This window comes from Neofelis nebulosa, chromosome 10 (assembly GCF_028018385.1).
Source record: "Neofelis nebulosa isolate mNeoNeb1 chromosome 10, mNeoNeb1.pri, whole genome shotgun sequence".
Classification (NCBI taxonomy): domain Eukaryota; kingdom Metazoa; phylum Chordata; class Mammalia; order Carnivora; family Felidae; genus Neofelis; species Neofelis nebulosa.
Genome location: NC_080791.1, coordinates 112,241,198 through 112,262,184, shown reverse-complemented (window position 1 = coordinate 112,262,184; position 20,987 = coordinate 112,241,198). Strand labels below are relative to the sequence as shown.

The 20,987-nt window shown below is 51.5% G+C and overlaps 1 protein-coding gene across 7 annotated transcripts in view; it reads right to left on the bottom strand.

The window, feature by feature from the left end:
- The window catches only part of PPFIA1 (PTPRF interacting protein alpha 1), a 90,634-nt gene extending 71,545 nt beyond the window's left edge, over nt 1-19,089 (bottom strand). For 4 of the 7 annotated variants that reach the window (XM_058689963.1, XM_058689965.1, XM_058689966.1 and 1 more), the window contains exons 1-2: nt 18,885-19,088; nt 17,390-17,653 (exon numbers count right to left, since the gene is read on the bottom strand). In XM_058689963.1, the coding sequence (XP_058545946.1) occupies nt 17,390-17,653 (264 nt within the window). In that variant the 5' untranslated portion in view covers nt 18,885-19,088. Of the gene's footprint in view, nt 1-17,389; nt 17,654-18,120; nt 18,144-18,884 lie in introns of those variants that run through there. The other 3 variants (XM_058689970.1, XM_058689968.1, XM_058689964.1) reach the window with 3 other exon arrangements.
- Between the last annotated feature and the right edge of the window lie 1,898 nt (nt 19,090-20,987).

The window sequence follows — 20,987 nt, the reverse complement described above, 5'->3', positions numbered from 1 at the left end:
GTTCCCGAAGGTGAAGGAAACACAGACGTGGATACGAGCTCCAGGCAATTCCCCAGCTCCCTGTAACTGCTGGCACTTTTTAAAGTTACTTGAAACTAGCATTATGTGTGTCAACATCACTTTCCGCAGCGTGACCATAAAGTCGCGAGTAGGGATGCGCCTGGGTGGCTCGGTGGGTTAAGCGTCTGACTCCGACTTCGGCTCAGGTCACGATCTCACGGTTCGTGGGTCTGAGCCCTGCATCGGCCTCCCTGCTGACAGCTCGGAGCCGGCTTCGGATCCTCTCTCTCCCCCTCTCTCTGCTCCTCCCCCTGCGCGCGCACTCTCTCTCTCTCCCTCTCTCAAAAATAAACATTTAGAAATGAATAAAACGTGAAAACTTGCAAGGAGAGAATCTAAAGATGAGCCCCCAAGGGAAGCAATGCAGCGTTTGTTTTCAGAGCAGAGGACAGGCGCAATCCAAGTCGAGAGTCCCAGGAACGTCTCCACTGAGTGCCCTGGGGCTCTCTGAGCAGCACGCGGAGGTTCCTAGGCCTGCTCCGCGTGACGGATCCACCTGGAAGCTGCTTAATAAACAGGCTAGTTCGCTAACGCTCACAGGTTCTCTGGAAAACACCTCACCTCCAGGCAGCGCCTCACCTTTCACAGTGACGACACGGTGGGGGGCAGAGAGGGCGGCACCGGCCACTCAAGGGTGCGGGCAAAGCACACAGAGCCGATCGACGGTAATGCGCTTGAAGCAATCTCTTCATTCATCGTCAAACCTTGCTGGGAACAAGTATTTCCAGAGTTTGCACAAGACAACCACCTTGGAGTGTACATTCTTTCCAACTCACTGCCTCTGTTCTAACCACCGCCCACCTCCACGGGCCTTCCTTACCACTACAGGTGACCACACACCTATCACAAAGACAACATTTCTGTTTGTGAACCTTTCTTGTACTTTCTCCTCGAAATGCAGTACAGATCATCAGGCACCCTGAACTTGAGAATGGACAGTTCAGCCTTCTCAAGGGAGAAGAAATAACACAGGACCGTGGCATTACAGAAGAGATGAGGGAAGGAAGAACATCAGACAACCAATTTCAATCTTTACTTGACAAGTGCTTTCTTCCTTTCTTTCCAGGGGGAACTGGGGCACAGGGCGGACGGACGCGGCAGGCTTCCCGGATGACCCCAGCCGGGGTGTGCACGAGGAAATGCCTACCTGCCGTCTTCAGATGGCTTTACAGACACAACCGTCAGTGTCGTGAGTCGGCCGGCGACATCTGTCATCTGTCTGGCCACCCAGCCTCCGTGCCCCCTTCCCTCCCTCCGGGAAGAGCCCCAGGCCCCCAATCGCTGTCAGGGTCCGCGCTGTGCACAGGAGGGAACACGCACCCGGACAGGACACACAGCTTCACCGGAGCCCTTCACGGCAGGACCGGGCTCCCACCTTCCCAGTCCCCAGGGTGACTCACTCCTCCGCATGGATCCCCCAGGTAGGTCTGGGACGAGGCCCCTGGACTCGGCACGCTCGCTCTCCCCACGACATCGTCATGACAGAGGGCCCCAACCACGTTTCTCAGCGCGGGTCCAAAGCACACCAGCTCCAAGTGGGAATACCCCGCACTGCGGACGTGCTGGGGGGAGGACGCCGTCACTGGGCACGGCACGTGTCCACGGTGTTTGCCCGTTCCCATGGCGCTCACGGTTACCTCTGGAAATCCTACAGAAAAGCACTTTCCACCCTACCGAGCTTCCTTGTGTGGCTCACCGGTGACTGCGGGAATACTGCCCACATTCGCTACCGCTTCTCAATTACACGGGCTCTCGAGGGGTCTTCACGGAGGCACCGTGGTCACCGTCCCCATGCTGTGTCGCTCGGGCCCAGCAGGAACCTCCCTCTGAGCACGGGCTGCAGACCACACGGCACGAGAAAGCAGTTCCCTACAAACCACACACGCAGGGACAGCGGAGAAAACACCTGTCCTCTCCCTTCAGACACCTGCCTCCCTGCCCTTCACCCACTCACGGTTCCTGTCGGACAGCTAAAGGGCGTGGACAGGCCGCAAGGGGGAAACGTGCCAGAAGCACCCCCACCCAGGCCCCGTCTGCGGGGAGGACAGAAGGGAGGGGTGCGGGGGACGCTGACTCCATATGGGCCCCAGCGCTGACATCCGAGCCCCGAGGACCAGCAGGAGGGAAAGCACGGGAGGCCCCCAGACGTCTCTACGCCCCCGGGCCTTCCTCTGGAAGACAGGGCAGCGAACAACGAGGTACACAGTATAGTCTCACAGTGAGGACGTAATCCCACACGGAGGCCCGGAGGCCATCAGTCCCGGCTATGGACTCACTCAATCTCCAGACACCCGCCGGCCCAGCCCTTGAGCAGTGCAGCAAAGGGCAGCAAAGGGCAGCCGCTCGGGAATGTCTGCTAGATAACGAGGCTGCTGCCCCCAGGGTACTGACGAGGGCACTGACAAGGCCGCTGGAGGCTCGGGGAGGAGGTGGCCAGGGAGAGACAGCCCGAGTCCTGCTAACTGCGCTGCGCGGGGACAGACCGTGGGCCCACGCTGACCGAGCAGTGCGTGCGGGGAGCAGGTGGGACCTACCCGCAGACCCAGGCCAAAGCAGAAGCGATGCGGCGGCGGATGCCCGCACACCTGCTTCCGAGCATCTGTCCGCCTGGGGACAGGGACGCACCTGCTTGCGGAAGATTGTGCCCAAGGACACAGTTTGCAGGGAGACTCCCCGGGTGCAGGTGAGGGGGCAACCCTTCCCATCCGCGGGATGTCACCGATGAGCCCTTCCAGCACAGCAGACTCTCAAATCAACATGCAGGCTAGTCAAAACCACCTTCCCTGCCACTGCTCCCTTTCTATTTCGGGGCCCACAGGACACTGCGGCCTTACCTGTCACCCACGTTTCCCCTTAAATCATTTTCAGGTGGGGGAAGTGCGTGCCCTAGCTTCTGAACAGCACCTTCAGACTTCGAGAGAGACCGATGGCTCAGAAACACTGATGAGCCTCAAGGAGAACTTTAACTTTCACACACAGGATTCAACGTCAGCGTGCCACTGTGCAAAACCAATTTTTGGTATTACTGTTGGCAAAAGTCTCAAACCAGATAGGCAGGAGGGATAATTAGCCCATTTGCAGAGCAGAAAAACTTGGAAATGCAAGACATGTTTCAAACTCCCAAGTTGATTTTGTTTTTTTTTTTCCCCCCAAATTGATTTTCAGAACAAAATGACATTTCTTCCTCAGAATAAGAATGACACCCCAGGGGCGCCTGGGTGGCGCAGTCGGTTAAGCGTCCGACTTCAGCCAGATCACGATCTCGCGGTCCGTGAGTTCGAGCCCCGCGTCAGGCTCTGGGCTGATGGCTCGGAGCCTGGAGCCTATTTCCGATTCTGTGTCTCCCTCTCTCTCTGCCCCTCCCCCGTTCATGCTCTGTCTCTCTCTGTCCCAAAAATAAATAAAAAACGTTGAAAAAAAAAAATCAAAAAAAAAAAAGAATGACACCCTGAAAGCCAAGGGTAAAAACTCCACGGGCGGGCCTTCTCTGCCAAGTGAGCCACAATCCCAGGCTGCAGAATTCAGCCAAGAGCCCGCTTCTAGCTGCGGGGGGGGGAAAAAACCTACAAAGTAGAAACATTTTGTCCACATCTCTAAATGCGCGTCAGCAAGTGCCAACAAAGCTTTAGCTGCACCTCGTTCCTGAAAGAGAAGGGGCACAAGGACTGATGGCTCCAGGGCAACAGGCAAAACCCAGGACCAGCTCGTGCAAACCAGGACTCGGGGCCACCCTACCGGTAAGAGGTAAGAGGTAGGTGGCTCGGGGACAGGAGGAGCAAGACTGAGACTGCCTTTTTCTATAGTTCTGACTGCTAAACCATGTAAACAATGAAGTCCAAAAGAAAGACTCGAACCCTAAAATTAAGAATAATCAGCAACAAGGGGCGCCTGGGTGGCGCAGTCGGTTAAGCGTCCGACTTCAGCCAGGTCACGATCTCGCGGTCCGTGAGTTCGAGCCCCGCGTCAGGCTCTGGGCTGATGGCTCAGAGCCTGGAGCCTGTTTCCGCTTCTGTGCCTCCCTCTCTCTCTGCCCCTCCCCCGTTCATGCTCTGTCTCTCTCTGTCCCAAAAATAAATAAAAAACGTTGAAAAAAAAAATTTAAAAAAAAAAAAAAAAAAAAGAATAATCAGCAACAGGGGCACCTGGGAGGTTCAGTGGGTTAAGCGTCTGACTCTTGATTTTGGCTCAGGTCATGAGCCCATGGTACCTGGGTCTGAGCCCCATGTCAGGGGCTCTCTCCCCCTCTCTGTGCCCCTTCCCTGTGCCTGCACTCTCTCTGGCTCTCAAAATAAATAAGTAAGCTCAAAAAAAAAAAGAATACACAGAACAAATAAACCTAGTATCAAATTGTGTACGGTTATGTTACCAATCACATGCTTTAAAACTCATTATTCTAAGTGCACAGTCTTGGGACACATTTTTTCTCAAACCCAGAAAAACTGCAAAGACATTCTAAAACGTCACTGCATACGATGACTGTACCAACATGGTGTTAAGAACTGAAACTATTTTGTGCGTATCAAGGAAATAATACAGACATCACGAGAAGTCCAGGTTGTTTAAGAGACAGGAGACGCCAACATGAAATAAATCAAGGGGGAAACTAAGGTTTATTGTGAACAAAAGAAACACCAACATGAAATCCAAGTTTCTCTTCTTACAAATATTTTTGTCTGGCTCTGTCTCCAGAAAGGACCTCAATGATGCCAACCCCAGTGACAGTGAGCATGCCTAGCTCATTTGGATTTCCAAGTATCAACTTCCACACTAAAAGGAACCCAGGCTCCTCAGAGGAAGGACTTCAGATCTGAGGCAGGAAAAACACAAAGTGAGCCTGGGACAAATTCTTGTGCCAGAAAACAGGGTAACGTTCAAAGACTAATGGGGCCCTGGCCAAAGGACACGGGAGCCACTCTGAGGGGGACAGCAGAGTACCTAAGGAATAAGGATGATAACGGACCGTGGCACACTCAAGAAACACAAATCCGAGTGTCCACAGCAATTCCAAGGAGAGAAGAATGACAGGAGTGCTCTTCACGGAAGAGGGCCTGTCGGTCCACGAAGGAGGACAGAGGCCGGACGATCCCCTCTGTAGCTCCCACGCGAGAACGGGTGTGCGCAGGACGCCAGGGACAACGCGGCCCACGGGGAGTGCCCCAGGGACCAGGGCTGTCACAGGCTCGGGAGGGGGTGCACAGAGAGACTCAGAGGGGTCTGCCGTCATCTGGCAGCCCAATGATCCTACCTCTGACCACAAGAACGGGGCCACCGGAAACCACGAGCCTCCGGAGGCGATGCCCAAAAACGGGGGAGACGAGGTAAGGCTGGAGGGCCAAAGTGAGAGGCGTTAAAGCCCCGTGGGACGGGGTTACGTGGGACGGGGTTACGCGGCATTTACACCGCAATACGGTTTATAACTAGCATGTTACCCCTATGATTGCCTAACCAACAAGACACGTAAGTACAGGAAACTGCTACCAGCAAGGTCACTGCCTGCAGTCTCCTCCTCCCTCTGGATAAGAACGCTTTCCCCAGCAGGAACACCGCCCCGTCAGAATACAAGTTTTTTTTTTTTTAATGTTCATTCATTTTTTTGAGAGACAGAGACAGAGCGTGAGAGGGGAGGGGCAGAGACAGAGGGAGACACAGAATCCGAAGCAGGCTCCAGGCTCTGAGCTGTCAGCACAGAGCCCGACGCGGAGCTCGAACCCATGAACCCAGGAGATCATGACCCGACCCGAAGCTGGCCGCTTAACCGGCTGAGCCACCCAGGAGCAGAACAGGAGCGGTTTGGAGGGTCCTTGTACACAGGGCAAACATGAGTCCCCAAACGAGCTAGTTACCAAGTTGCTCAGCAACACCCAGCACTAAGGGCCAGCAGGCAGGACACAGGTTCAGGAAGAAAGGCCGTCTTCTCAGAGAGCGTGGCGTATTGTACACGGACGGGGCAGGACGCCGGCATCTCTGCACAGCAGGAGGCACCCCCCCCCCCCCACCAGCCAAGATGCTGCCAGGCAATTGCGGCAGGAGCAGGGAAGACCGCAGGACTTGGCCCCTCCCCGAGTCCACCCGAGTGAAGACAGGGTATGGATCTCCAGGGACCTCACAGATGGCCTCTGAGACAGGCAAGCTCCACGCCACAGGACCCACAGACCAGCAGGGAGACGGAAGAGCAGGAAGGAGGCAAAGCCACCTCCCTGGCTTCTGACCACCGGACCAGGGAGCAAGCTGCCCTGTTCCCAGGAGGAGGCACAGGTGTGGGGAGGAGGGCGGTGGCCCGTGCAGAACTCAAAGAGCCCACAGTCCGCCCAGATGGAGCTTCACTACGAGGTGCTCGGAAAGGCGTCCGGGAGACAGAGTGGGGTGCATGAAGGAGAACACAGGGCAGCCGAACCTCCCAAGGAAAACCGCCTCCCCGGGTCTGACCCACGCCGACCCATGGGACGAAACGGCCATCCTGCAGCCGCACTGTGCACACGTTCCCCCCATTCCACCGAACCACACGCTCCCATGCCCTTCTATTGCCCTCCGTCAAACCACATACGTCTCGAGGGCGAGGTACTGCAGCACAGACTCCGTGTTCAGCACCTAGTACAGTGCCTGCCACGCACTCCAGGAACAGGGGAATGCTTTCGTGTACGCCTTGGACCCACACACGTAAATATTACACACGCTGCTTTTAAACATTACGTAGTTCTGTATAGGATATAAAGACGCACACTGTCCTGTGCTCTATGTGATGGGTGATGTGAGCGGCTTGTACCTGTTGCCTAAAGCACGAATCTTACAGCTCAACCCACACACTAGAAGGAGCCACTCTACCCAATGGCGTCTACACTGCATCCATTCTTGTCTCCTCCCCCAACCCACTATCCACACAGTACCAGCACCAGCTTTTAAAAAACTCAACCAAATCATGCCAGTCCCTCCCCGAGGCCACAATGCCCCGGGGCCCTCAACTGAAAACCCAGCTCCTGGCGGGGCAAGGCTCTGTCCCACCACCAGCTGCCTGGTGCCCCACCTGGCTCCCCTTCCATGGCTTAAAACAAAGCCAAGTTTGTCCCTGACCCCGGCCTCTGCCCCTGCAGTCGCAGTGCTGGGAGAGTGTTCTCTCAGCCTCAGCCCCTGAGCAATCTCTCCCGAAAAGGCCTCTGGCCAGCAGGCAGCATTTCCTCCTAACTCCTTCCCTCTTTCAGGTGTGCCTCCACCACCGTCTCCAAGGAGCGCAGAAGCCAGAGCCCGGAGCCTGTGACGGTGACGAGTCACAAAGGGGCTCAACCATGGTGGGCGGTTGTGCCTGTGCAGACGATTCAGGTGCAGCGACACAGAAACCCTTGTGGTGGGGGCTGCACTGCAGTTGAGGGGCATCCCGCCCCCAGCCTGCTTCAGATTCTGGGTCTCCCACTCTCTGCCCCTCCCCTGCTTACACTCTGTCTCTCTCTCTCAAAAACAAACATTAAAAAAAATTAAAAAACAAACAACGCTGATCAGACACTGTGATCGAGTCACAGAGTAAGTGTCACTTTAGCCAACCACCTCCTCAGCCTGCCGTGTATGGCCAGATGGTCACCACAAAGCCTGCCCTGGGCGGGCGCCCGGCAGGGGAGGACGGGGGCACCGGCGGCTGGCTCGCTGACACCATCACCACTCCACGGACACGGGCTGAGCGTGGGCAAACTGGAGATCCAGATTAGAAGAACGACGGGTACTAGGCCAGGACTAGTGGGTTTCGTTTTCTCCCGTACCAACTGGTGATGACCAACACGTTTACTGTGACTTCTAGGTCTTCCCGCCTTGCACTTACACCCGAGTAGTCTGTAAGTCAACCCATCACAGACTAGAAAAGACGAATACGATTTTAAGCGTGTCTGAAGGCATCAAAGAGATATTGAGGTGGCCACGACCGGAGGGACTGAGACCGCAAGCAAAAGGGAAGCCCACTGAGCCAACTCTAATATTCAGAGTCCTCTCTCTCCCTCAAGGCAGTGGATGATTCTGATTTTCATCAGGGATTTGAGACAATATACCAATGAGCTGGAAAGGAAACATAACGGAAAGCCAGGCAGAAAGTCGAGGCTAACCGAGCTCTGGACACCACAGGGAGGCACAGAAAATGACCCCGGCACTCAGCAAGCATGGCCTGAGAAGCTGAGCCTTCAGTGATCTCACGGGGCTGGAGAGAAAATAACCGGGCTTCGGGACCTACCATGAAGGAGGGGCCCTGGGAAACACTCCGGGCCTCCAGATGGAGATCCTGGAGGGTTCCATGGGGGTGGGGGGCAGCGGGAAGGCAGCTCACACTGCACCTTACAAAGCCTGAGCCCCACTCTCAGGTCACTCGCGCCTGACTGGGCCCAGAAGCCTCCCCACGCGGGGTGTGTCAGATGAAATGCCAAAGGAATACAGCCCCACGAAGAGCCTCTACGCTTCTCCATAATGTCCCACATGCAATTAAAAAAAAAAAAGAAAAGAAAAGGGATGCCTGGGTGGCTCAGTCGGTTGAGCATCCAACTTCGGCTCAGATCATGATCTCACGGTTCGTGGGTTCGAGACCTGCATCAGGCTCTATGCTGACGGCTCAGAGCCCGGAGCCTGCTTCAGATTCTGCTTCTCCCTCTCTCTCTGCCCCTCTCCTGCTCATGCTCTCTCTCTCAAAAGTAAATAAACAGTAACAAAAAAAAAAAAATTTTAATAAAACAAGTAAAAACGAAAGGAAAGAAAGAAAGAAAGAAAGAAAGAAAGAAAGAAAGAAAGAAAAGAAAGAAAGAAAGAAAGAAAGAAAGAAAGAAAGAAAGAAAGAAAGAAAGAAAGAAAGAAAGAAATAGATAGATAGAGGGAGAGAGAGAGGCACAGGGTAGCTCAGGCTAGTCAGTTAAGCATCCAGAACTTGGTTTCCACTTAGGTTTGTAAGTTTGAGCCCTGGGTCGAGCTCTGTGCTCACAGCATGGAGTCTGCTTGGGAGTCTCTCTCTCTTCCTCTTTTTCTGCCCCTCCCCTGCACTCTCTCCCTCTCTCTCAAAATAAATAAGCAAACTTAAAAAAAAAAAACAAGGTATAACATAAGGACCAAAAGAAAAAAAGAACAGAAACAGACCAGGAGGAGACCCATAGACTGGAATTACTGGATGCAGATGTCAACTGTTCAAAAACATATTTGACAAATGGGAAATTTTCAGAGAATCAGAACAGATTCTAAAACTGAAAATTATGGGGCGCCTGGATGGCGCAGTCGGTTAAGCGTCCGACTTCAGCCAGGTCACGATCTCGCGGTCCGTGAGTTCGAGCCCCGCGTCAGGCTCTGGGCTGATGGCTCGGAGCCTGGAGCCTGTTTCCGATTCTGTGTCTCCCTCTCTCTCTGACCCTCCCCCGTTCATGCTCTGTCTCTCTCTGTCCCAAAAATAAATAAAAAACGTTGAAAAAAAAATTTTTAAAATAAAAAAAAATAAAAAAAAAATAAAACTGAAAATTATTGTAGCTAAAATTAAGAACTCAATCTGTGGGCTTAACATCAGACTAGACATGGGTGAAGAGAGACTCAGTGAACCGGAAGATAGATCAGTAAAAAAATATACCTAGACAACAGTCAGAGGAAAAAGTCAAGAAAATAGAGGAGCCCGAGAGACACACAGGACATGGTAAAAAGGTCCAATGAGAACCCTCAAAGTAGAGGAAACACAGAATGGGGAGTACTAGATCCCTACAGAGATAAGAGTCAAAACTTTTCCAAAACTGATAAAAGAACCAATACAGTGACTCCACAAAGAATGCCTGAGGGAAAAAGATGTTAAAAGTCATGAGAGGAAAAAGATACCACCTTCCATGGGACAACAACACTAGCAGCTGACTTTTCAAGAAAAGGAAAGGAAGCCAGATGATGGATTAGCATCTATAAAATGTTGACCAGGGGCGCCTGGGTGGCGCAGTCGGTTAAGCGTCCGACTTCAGCCAGGTCACGATCTCGCGGTCCGTGAGTTCGAGCCCCGCGTCAGGCTCTGTGCTGATGGCTCGGAGCCTGGAGCCTGCTTCCGATTCTGTGTCTCCCTCTCTCTCTGCCCCTCCCCCGTTCATGCTATGTCTCTCTGTCCCAAAAATAAATAAAAAACGTTGAAAAAAAAAAATTTAAAAAAAAAAATAAATAAAAAAAAAAAATAAAATGTTGACCAAAAATAACCACCGACCTGGAAGCCTTTACCTAACAGAAACGTTCTTCAAAAGTGAAGGCAAAGTAAAGATTGTTTTGGGGGGGGGGGGGGGGGGGGAAGGACAACTCACCAACCAAAGACACGAACCAAAAGAAGTATTAACGCAGCTCTTTGAGGAAAAGAAGTCTCTGACAGAAACATGAAAAAACAAGGAGTGCAGAACAACTTCACAACAGAAAGGGTAACTATGAGAACAAATCGTAACAAGCATTAACTGCAAAACGCCAAAACCAATCTAAAATTTAAAAATATTACACGACAAAGAAGGTGAAGGGGAGCTCAGTGCAGTTCAAGTGTCAAAGGAAAGAGCAGGGTCAGGGAAGGAGTGCAAATACTGAATCAGGCATAAGTTTAAAATGCACCTGCATCTAGCAATATATATATGTTCCAATAACCTAACAGAGAAGAATACAATTAAAAAATACATCATACTTCTAAAAGAAGGCCAGAGAGGGGCACCTGGGTGGCTCAGTTGGTTGAGCATCCGACTCCGGCCCAGTCATGATCTCGTGGTCTGTGAGTTCGAGCCCCACGCCGGGCTCTGTGCTGCCAGCTCAGAGCCTGGAGCCTGCTTCGGATTCTGTGTCTCCCTCTCTCTCTGCCCCTCCCCAGCGCATGCCCGCACTCTGTCAAAAATAAATTTAAAAAACTTAAAAAAAAAAATTAAAAAATAAATAAATAAAAGAAGGCCAGAGAGAAAAAGAACACAGAACAGGTGGGACAAAGAAGAAACTAGTAATACGGTACATGTAAACCAACGTATCAGTCATTACATTTAAACAAACACTCCAAGCAAAAGGTAAAGACTGTCAAATTCATTAAAATAAAACTAAGCATACACCGTCCACAAAGGTCCACCTTCAAATGTAAGATCACAGACAGATGAAAGTAAAAGATACCCAAAACCCTACCGAAGAGAGAACTGATGTGGCAAATAGGACCAGGCAATAAAGGAACCTCTAAAGCAAAAAACATTACTAGAGACAAAGAAGAACATTTCGTGATGAAAGTTCCATCTACCAAGAAAACAAGAGTTCTAAATTTGAATGTACCTAATAGCGCAATCTCAAAATACATAAAAATTGACAAAAATAGAAAAGGAAAAATAGCCACATCCATAATCACGATGGGAGACTTGAAGATACATCTCTCAGTATCTGACAGAACCGACAACAACAGAAGAATCAAGGGAGGAGGACGGGGCTGCCCAATATGCGGTCACGTGCTTTATTTTAAGTACTTGAAATGAGGCTCCTCCAAACTGCGATGTGTGGAAAGTATAAAATGCACACCATATTTTAAAGACAATATGATAAAAGAGAATACAAAATATTTCATTAGCTTTTTCTCACGCTGACTATACACCGAAATGATATTTTGGATATGCGTGTTAGTAATATTATTAAACTCATTCTCGCCTATTCCTTACTTGATTTAAAGCGGTTACTAGAATCCGAATTACGTCATTAACAAACTTCATCTAACCTATAATTATAGAATACTGCATTCCCCACAATACACATTATTTTCACGTGCCCAAGGAACAGTTAATGAAAATGAATATATGCTAGGCCATTAGGAAAGTCAACTCATCTCAAAGGACTGAAATACTGCAGGGCGTATTTAGGGATTGCATTAGATTAACAGTTTATATCCTCCCAAAATTCATCACCCCCAAAGTGATGGTATGAAGACAGGGAGACTTCTGGTGGTGACCAGTCATGGACGGCTGAGAGAGCACCGTCACCCCTGCCACCACATGAGGACAGGGAGAAGCAGGCTGTCGATGAACCAGAAAGCTGCTCTCACCTGACACTGAATCTGCAGACGCCTTGATCTTGAGAACTTCCCAGTCTCCTGAACTATAGGAAAGAAGCTTCTGTTGCTTATTAGGCAGCCACCCAAAAACACTGAGACAGATACCTTCATGGAATTAAGCTAGAAATCAGCACAAAGAGAACGAGAAAATCCCCCTAAACATCAAGATGCGATATGCTCCTAAAAATTGTTATGAATTAAGAGAAAGATGCCACAATGAAAGTTAGAAAATAGTTTCACATAAAAGACAATAAAACTCTGGCTTATCAAAACTTGTGAGATCAATAAAGGTGTGCTTAAAGGGAAACTTACAGCTTTAAAATACACATATTATAGGGACACCTGGGTGGCTCAATCGGTTGGTGACCAACTCTTGATTTCGGCTCAGGTTATGATCTCAGTGCCACTCAGGGATCGAGCCCTGAGCCAGGCTCCGCACTGAGTGAGGAGCCTGTCTGAGATTCTCTCTCTCTCCCTCTGCCTCTCTCTCCCCTGCTCACATTCTCATTCTAAAATGAATAAACAAACAAGCAAATAAATAAAATACATATACTGGAAAAGAATAAAGGCTAAAAATCAAATTAAATATTTAGTTCAAGAACTAGAAAAAAAGAACAGCAAACAAATACAAAGTAGAAGAAAAAACAGACCAGAAATTAACTCAATAGAAAACAAATATTAAATAGCAGAAATCAAAAGGGCACCCAAGTTGGTTCTCTGAAAAAGAGACAAAGCACAAATTACAAGTATCAAGAATTTTTAAAAGGAAGTATCACAACAGATGCTGCAGATAGGAAGGATAGATACTATAAACTACACTTATTACTTGGAAAGTCTGGGTGGTCTGAGCAAATTCCTAGAAAACAAAATGCCTTATCTAAACAGACACAAGAAGAAATATAAAATCAGAAAAATCATATTTCTACAATAAAAAACACACATCTGAAATTAAAAACCTTCTCACAACTGCACCAGCAGGTTTTGCCTATCAATTCTTCCAAAAAGTAAACACAAAAAAATTCTTCTGGGAAAGCACAAGGTGTGCTTCCTCCCTTGTTTTATGAGAGCAGCACAACCTTAACCCCAAACCCCAGCAAGGCCGGTACCAGAAAGTACGACTGAAGACCCACCTCTCTCATGAATACAGATGCAAGAATCCTAAGCAAAATATTAACAAATAAAATCCAGTGAAAAGAGAATACATATTCTTGGGATTACTCTAGAAGGACAAAAACATTTCTAAGTTAAACCACAACATTATAAAAAAAAAAAAAAAAACACTTGTCCCAAAAGATGGAGAAATCACATTTAAGAAAATTTAATATAATTTAATTGATCATTAAAAAAAAAAACCTTAGGAAACTAAAAATAGAGGAGAATTTTCATATTTTGGTAAAAGCATCTACCAATGAAGCCATGGCAGGTGTCATATGTAGTGGTAAAATATTGAAAGCTTTGGGGCACCTGGGTGCCTCAGTCAGTTAAGTGTCCAACTCTTGATTTCAGCTCAGGTCATGATCTCACAGTTTGTGAGTTCGAGCCCGACATCAGACTCCGTGCTGACAGTGTGGAGTCAGCTTGGGATGCTCTCTCTCTCCCCTTCTCTCTCTGCCCTTACCCCATGCACTCTCTAAATAAATAAATAAGTAAACTTTAATAGATCACCTTGCTGGAAACCAAAGCAAAAATGAACTATTGGGACCTCATCAAAATAAAAAGCTTCTGCACAGCAAAGGAAACAATCAACAAAACTAAAAGGCATCCGACAGAATGGGAGAAGGTATTTGCAGGTGACATATCAGATACAGGCTTAGTATCCAAAATCTATAAAGAACTTATCGAACTCCACACCCAAAACACAAATAATCCAGTGAAGAAATGGGCAAAAGACATGAACAGACACTTTTCCAAAGAAGACCTCCAGATGGCCGACCGACACATGAAAAAATGCTCCACATCACTCATCATCAGGGAAAGACACATCAAAACCGCAATGAGATACCACCTGACACTTGTCAGAATGGCTCACGTTAACAACTCAAGCAACAACAGATGTTGGTGAGGATGTGGAGAGCGAAGATGTCTTTTGCACTGCTGGTGGGAATGCAAACTGATGCAGCCACGCTGGAAAACAGTAGGGAGGTTCCTCAAAAAATTAAAAATAGAACTACCCTACGACCCAGCAATTGCACTACTAGGTTTTTATCCAAGAGATACAGGTGTGCTGTTTTGAAGGGGCATGTGTACCCCCATATTTATAGCAGCACTATCGACAATGCCCAAAGTATGGAAAGAGCCCAAATGGCCATCGACGGATGAATGGATCAAGAAGATGTGGTGTATATATATACACAATGGAGTCTTACTCGGCAATCAAAAAGAATGAAATCTTGCCATCGGCAACTACATGGATGGAACTAGACTGTATTACGCTAAACGAAATTAGGCAGAGAAAGACAAATATATGACTTCACTCACATGAGGACTTTAAGAGACAAAAGAGATGAACATAAGGGAAGGGAAGCAAAAATAATATAAAAACAGGGAGGGGACAAAACAGAAGAGACTCATAAATATGGAGAACAAACTGAGGGTTACTGGAGGGGTTGTGGAAGGGGAGATGGGCTAAATGGGTCAGGGGCACTAAGGAACCTACTCCTGAAATCATGGTTGCACTATACGCTAACTAATTTGGATGCAAATTTTTAAAAATTAATTAATTAAAAAAATCACCTTGCTAATAAAAAAAAAAAAAATACCGAAAGCCTTTTCTCCAATATCTGGAAGGAGACAAGGACACCTATTCTCACCACTTCCGTTCAACACTGTACTGGAGGCCCTAGCCAGTACAAGGCAAGAAACATAAAAATGGTTATACTACTTGGAAAAAACAAAAGAAAGTTACCAAAAGGCAACACTGAGAGAATGGAAGGCAGACACACACAAGAATGTGAAACATCTGCCATTCACAGATGTTCAAAATACATAGAAAGAATTCCTTCGAATCAATAAAAAACAAAACAGACAACCCAATCATAAAATGGGCAAAAGGCAATTATTTCACAAAAGAAACACGCAAGTGGCCCAGAAGCACACGGGGGGGGCGGGTCCCGAGGGAGCAGCACGTTCACACCACACGTCCCGGCACCTGAGCCCCAGCACACAGCTCACACACGAGAACCGGCACCAGCAGGCATCAGCCAGCCCCGAGCGCCCGCGCACCGTTGGTGGCGGGGAACAGACACACGTGCCACCACTCACGCCCTGCTCCGCCGAGCACACCCTACAGAGATGTACGCGGATCGGCGGGGCAGCCTCTGCACAAACCGCAGCACCCGCAGGAGAAAGAATAAACCGTGCTGTGCTCGCACACTGGGCCCTCGACGGCAGGGGAGGAGCGGCACAGCCACACAAGGCAAGCAGGCGCATCGCGCACGCACAGCGCTGAAGGGTGAGCTCGTCGCGAAGCCAAGAACATGCCAAAGCAATCACTGGTGAAGGCCAAGACCGTGGTTAGCTCTGGGGGACGTTCGCCGGGAGTGGGCGGGAGGGGAATTCTGGGAAGCGCGGTGAGGTTCCATTTCTTCATCCAGGTGGTGGTTCCAAGAATGTGTTCGCCGAGTGAAAAGTTCACAATCGCGAATGTACATTTCAGTGAATTTTTCTGATTATGTTACAGTTACAATTTTTTAGAGTATTACTGCTCGCGTACACAACGCGCCCACGGCACAAGTGCACTCACTTTACTTACATACCTGTCCGCCCACACTATCAGCTGCCAAACGTGAGACGGGGATCAGGAGAGGGAAAGGTCCGGAACAAGTTTACTCAACGGTTCCCGTGTTTCTGAAATGCCGGTCTCCGGTCCTCAGGGGAGGGGGGGAGGCAGGGTGGTGGGGAGGTCCTCAGGTGGGGAGGTAGGGCGGTGGGGAGGGGGGAAGAAGGGGAGGTGGGAAGCCACCGTTGCACTCTCCACTCAGCGAAGCACTCCCAGGCTGAAAACAAATCACTGAGCGACTGTGTCACCACCCCCCTGGTGTGACAACGTCTACTGCACAAAACTGCTGTCCCTTCCATTCTGTCGTGATGTGGTGTGTGCTCAGCCTTCCAAAAATCTAGCTGCTCAAACACAGAAGCATTTCATATGCACCACCTCAAGTTCCACTAAAACAAATACAATTACAAAACAAAGAAACAAAACTACGAAAAACAAAAACGTACAAGCCCAACGAAATCCTGCTGGAGCTTCACTTGGCCTGCGCTCTTGAGCTCGCGGAAATAAAGCCTGGCCTAGACACCCCAGATGATTTGTGAGGCTCCTGTGAGAAAGCCGTGACGGTTCTCTGCCCCAGCAGAAAAGGAGCGCCACAGGAATAACGTCAGATTATTGTTGCTAAAAAGGAAATGCAAACGTTGGGCTTATCAGTCTTTCAGGAGAGCGGACCACAGCCAAGAAACGCATTCGGGCTAGCAATTATCCATTTACTACTTGCGCACTGCAGACCCGCACACGCGTGTACGCTGGATCCTGGGCGAGCCGAGGGACACCAACACGGCGCGTGAACACCCAAGCAGCCCCCGTGCCTCCCGCACGCTCGGTGCCACTCACCTTCCGCCTGCCTGGGCGACGCTTTCGGCCCTCACCTACCATTACATACTCGCTCAGCTCCACCAGAAAAAGCCACGAAACGCCAGGCCCGGGGTGATCTACTCAGACCAACAACTTCAGTGTTCTCTCAAGCTTTACGATTCTCATCAGCCACAGGGAAAGTTCCAAAGGAATTAATCTCAGTCTCACAGCCCCCATAACAACTTTGGCTTATAAAACACGGGTGTTCGTATAAAGATGGCCTGTGAAAATATCCTTCCTGGGAAATCGATCCAGTCTGTCCATTAAATTTCATTAGAAAATTGGGAATCTGTGACAAAATCCAGGAGAAGTACACATGCAGCAGGAAATGGCCCGAGATGACAGAAGAGAAGGCACCACGCAGCCTGGTTGCCTCACGGCCCTTTCCCAAAATCTCTAGGGCGCGTCCCCCATCTCCGCGGTTCCTCCTGCTTCCCGAGGAAAGGGACAAGCGTTACGAGACGCACAGAGTAAAGCGCCTGACTTTAGAGCACCGCGGACTGTGTTCCTCGCCGGGGGGTCAACTCTGTCCGAATGTGACTTACGAAAACCAGGGCCACCACTTCACAGATGGTTACGCACGACACTCACCCAAGATATTAACACCACGAAAGCCGATACCGGGACACAACGTCTAGAAGGACAAAGTCTGAGAGGGTGCAGGTGAAAAGCATCCGTACCTGTGGAAGGGCAGTGTTGAGCTGTCTCTGCAAGGAATCTCTCTCGTGACCGACCTCGTGCAACTTCCCCTGGGTCAACGCCAGCGTTTCCTGAGTCTCCCGCAGCGTGTCCAGAAGACGGTCCCTCTCCTCCAGCATGGACACCATCAACTGCTCAAAGTGGGAATCTGCATCCGGCTGCGAAGGGGAGCCCGACCCGTGGGTCCCGCTTCCTCCGGGCGGGCCTTCTGCCTCACTGATGGTCGGCATCACCTCGCACATCATCTTGAAATGAAAGACCCAGGCTACAGTCATCAACTGCAAACTAAAGGCTCCCACAAACCTGCAACTTTACGGCTATCTGTAGCTAATAACTGAAAGGTTGGCGGCCTCGCTACTCTCAGAGCTGGCTGTTATGCTCTGAACAGACGAGAAGCCGGGAAAACACAAGGCCCAAGTGCCAGAACACGCGAGATGAACACGTCTGTACGGGCAATAATCCAGTCTAGGGGTAAAGACCCAAGCCTACCCCTCCCCTAAAGGACAAACCCTGTGGTATTTTGTTTGCAAAGCTGTACTTTCCAGTTGTTGAAAACAAGTGTGCTTCTGTAAACTTTTTTTTTTTTCCCGATTTCCCGGTGGGGGGAGAGAAAAAGTCAAAACCCATGCCACCCAATCATTTTTCAGGAAGAGCACAGAAGGAGCATACAGCCAGTAAACCTGACAAGTACAAAATCCATCAGGCATCTTACAGGAATGTGTGCAGTCAGCTCCCGAGGAGGGCTGACGGCTCCCCGAATTCTCGGGCTGGATCTGGTGAAGCGCTAAAAGGAACCGGATTCCTTAAGGGCCGGGAAAGGTGTTTTTCAACGGCTGCAAACGTGCAACGGCCAGTCAACCTAACTTACGTAAGTTAACAGCCAGAAACAAAAAAGAGAGAGAGAGAAGAGGAGAAAGAAAACTTCCACAAATGAAGCAGGTCGCTCCGGCCGCGGGCGGCCAGGAAGGAAGGAAAAGTGAAAGGGGAGACTACGAGCCGCTCCGAAGGGTCTCCAACCGCACGCCGGCACGAGGGCCGGGGGGCCGGTTCCCGAGGCTGCGCCCCGGACAAGGCGATGCCCAGGGCTGCGCGCCGGACGGCGACAACGACCTCCGCCCCACTCGCGGCCGCGCCGGGCGCCGCAGAGCCGCCGGACCCCGGGGCGGCGACAGCCGCCGACAACCGGAGCGCAGCCCGGGTCGCTGCTCCTCCCGGCCACTGGTCCTCGGGCCCCGCGCCCGGCGCCGGGGTGACCGAGTGACCGGGGCCACCGGGGCGCCGCGGTCAGGGGAGGGAGCGGCGCGCGGCCGCAGGAGCCCGTCCCTCGGGGCGCGTCCGCCGGGGGTCCCGGCCGGGGAAAGGGGGGGCGGGGGCTGACAGCGAGCGCCGAGCAGCCGCCGCGGGGAGGGGGCCGGCGCCCGGGGCGACCTCGGCCCCGCTCCGCCCCGAGCCCGCCTCGGTGTCCCGCTCCCTTACCTTGCTCGCCGGCGGGAGCGGGCGAGGCTCCGCGGCGGTCGCGGGCGGCTGCTCGCTCCGGGCGAGCTCGGAGCCCGACGAAGGCAGCCCGCGCCCGCGCCCGCCGGCCCCGGGCCCGCAGCCCCCAGTCACTAAGGCCGGCCCGCGGCCGGACACTGGCGGAGCGCAGGAGGAGCGGGCCCGGCTGCGCGTCGCCGGCGTCAACGTGCCCGACGTCGGGCGCGTCGGCGTGGCGTCAGCGCCGAGCGCCGCAGGCCGGCCCCGCCCCCTGCGAGGAGAGCCGCGGAGGCCGAGTGCGCAAGCGCCGCCCTCTCGGGTGGGCGGGGCGAGCCTCCCGGGAGCCGATTGGCTGGGTGCCGCCGGAGCCCCGCCCCTGCCCAGGTAGGGGGTCTCCCCGCGGGAGCCGCGGCTCGGGGCTGAGGTCCGGTTCCCCGAGGGCACCTGCTCCACGTGGCCTCCTACAGCCGCGGGGACGCCGAAGGCCGTTACCGAGCGTCCTCTGTGCATCAGGTTCTGCGCCAGACCCTTCCCAGATGCCACGTCCACACACCTCACCGGACGGCGCGCCCAGGCGCGAGTCACCTGCTGGCGGCGGCTCCTGGGGACCGAGCCATACAGGACGCACAAGGACACGCGGTTTCTGTGTAGGGCCCGCTCTCCGAGGCTTACCTGCTATACCTGCGGAGGCCCAGGCGGGCCGCGCAGGATGCGGAGGCTCCTGGGCGCTGCGCGGGGAGTGCAGGCTCCGGAACCAGGCCCAGCTGGTTCAACTCCCAGCACGTGCTTCAACCTGCAGTGTGGGCCTGGGCAACTCAGGAGAGCCCGCCGGGACTCGGCGCCTCATCTGCAGGATGGAAAAATGACGCAGACCTGCCCCACGGCTGTTATCTCAAGGACAATCAGAGGGTGGTCATTCTCATCCTTGTCCTTATTCATATTCACGTTTTGCACTTAACCTTTTGAAAACACCTCTTACGAGCCAAGTGCCAGGCTAGATCTTGCAGACGCAGAGGATGATAGATACATCTTTAACAATTTAAAGCAGATGCTCCTCCCCCTTCCCAGTTTGACGCCTGGAGCACAAACTCTTCACAAGGCAAAATGTCAGAGCATTGCTGCCGGGCCCCACCGGCTACTGACTGCCCGTGGGGAGGCAGCCGGGAGCCCCTGAACTAACCCAAGTCTAAGTGAAGTTGGCGTGGGGAGCCCGTGAACCCTTCTAAGGCAGATGCCTCCATTCCCGTTGTGAGCTCACCAAGAATGGGCGTTGCCTCCTATGGGCTTTATCTCCTTGGGTCCAGAACCACACCTTTCTTTCCTTCATGTATCCATTCATTGAACAAACATTGACTACACATAAATATGAGTTTGCACCCCCCGACCCAGGGTCTGGAGTAGAGGGAAACTTCCAGCTCTCCTCAAGTGCACCAGCTTAATTCATCCAGCCAGTATTCGCACCACACTCGAAGTATCTGTCTCCCAAGAAATCGACACGATGCCAGTATTTAGTTCAGCGGAGTGGCATGTTCATTTCATGAACAGGTGCAGACCACTCTGAGCCAGGCATGGTCCAGGTTTGGGGAACACAGACCTGTTGAAAATGCTGCTTCCCCCAGTTCACAGCCCGGAGGGGAGAAGAGAAACAGACCATCACAATGTCTGTTACAAATGTCATGTTACAAGTATGTAACTTAGTGCTGCCGGACCCCACAGTCAGCAAGAACCAACTCTTCAGCTGGCATCACAGAAAGGGCTTCACAAAGGAGGTAACATCGGAGCTGCATCTGGAAGGATGAGTAGTTTCCCAGGCACAGAAGGGAGAAGCCCAATTGGTACAGCTCCAGGAAAGTGAGATCCCAGATTTCACCATTTACATGCATGCATTCATTCATCTCCCCCAGATGGCAAAACCAGTCAGAGGAAAATTGTAAACAACTTCAATGGCCCCCAAAAAGAGACTGATGAAATCTCTGCACTTTCAGGGCGCCTGGGTGGCTCAGTCAGTGAAGCGTTCGACTCCTGAATTCACCTCAGGTCATGACCCCAGGGTCGTGGGATCAAGGCCCACATCCAGTTCCTCACGAAGCATGGAACCTACTTAAG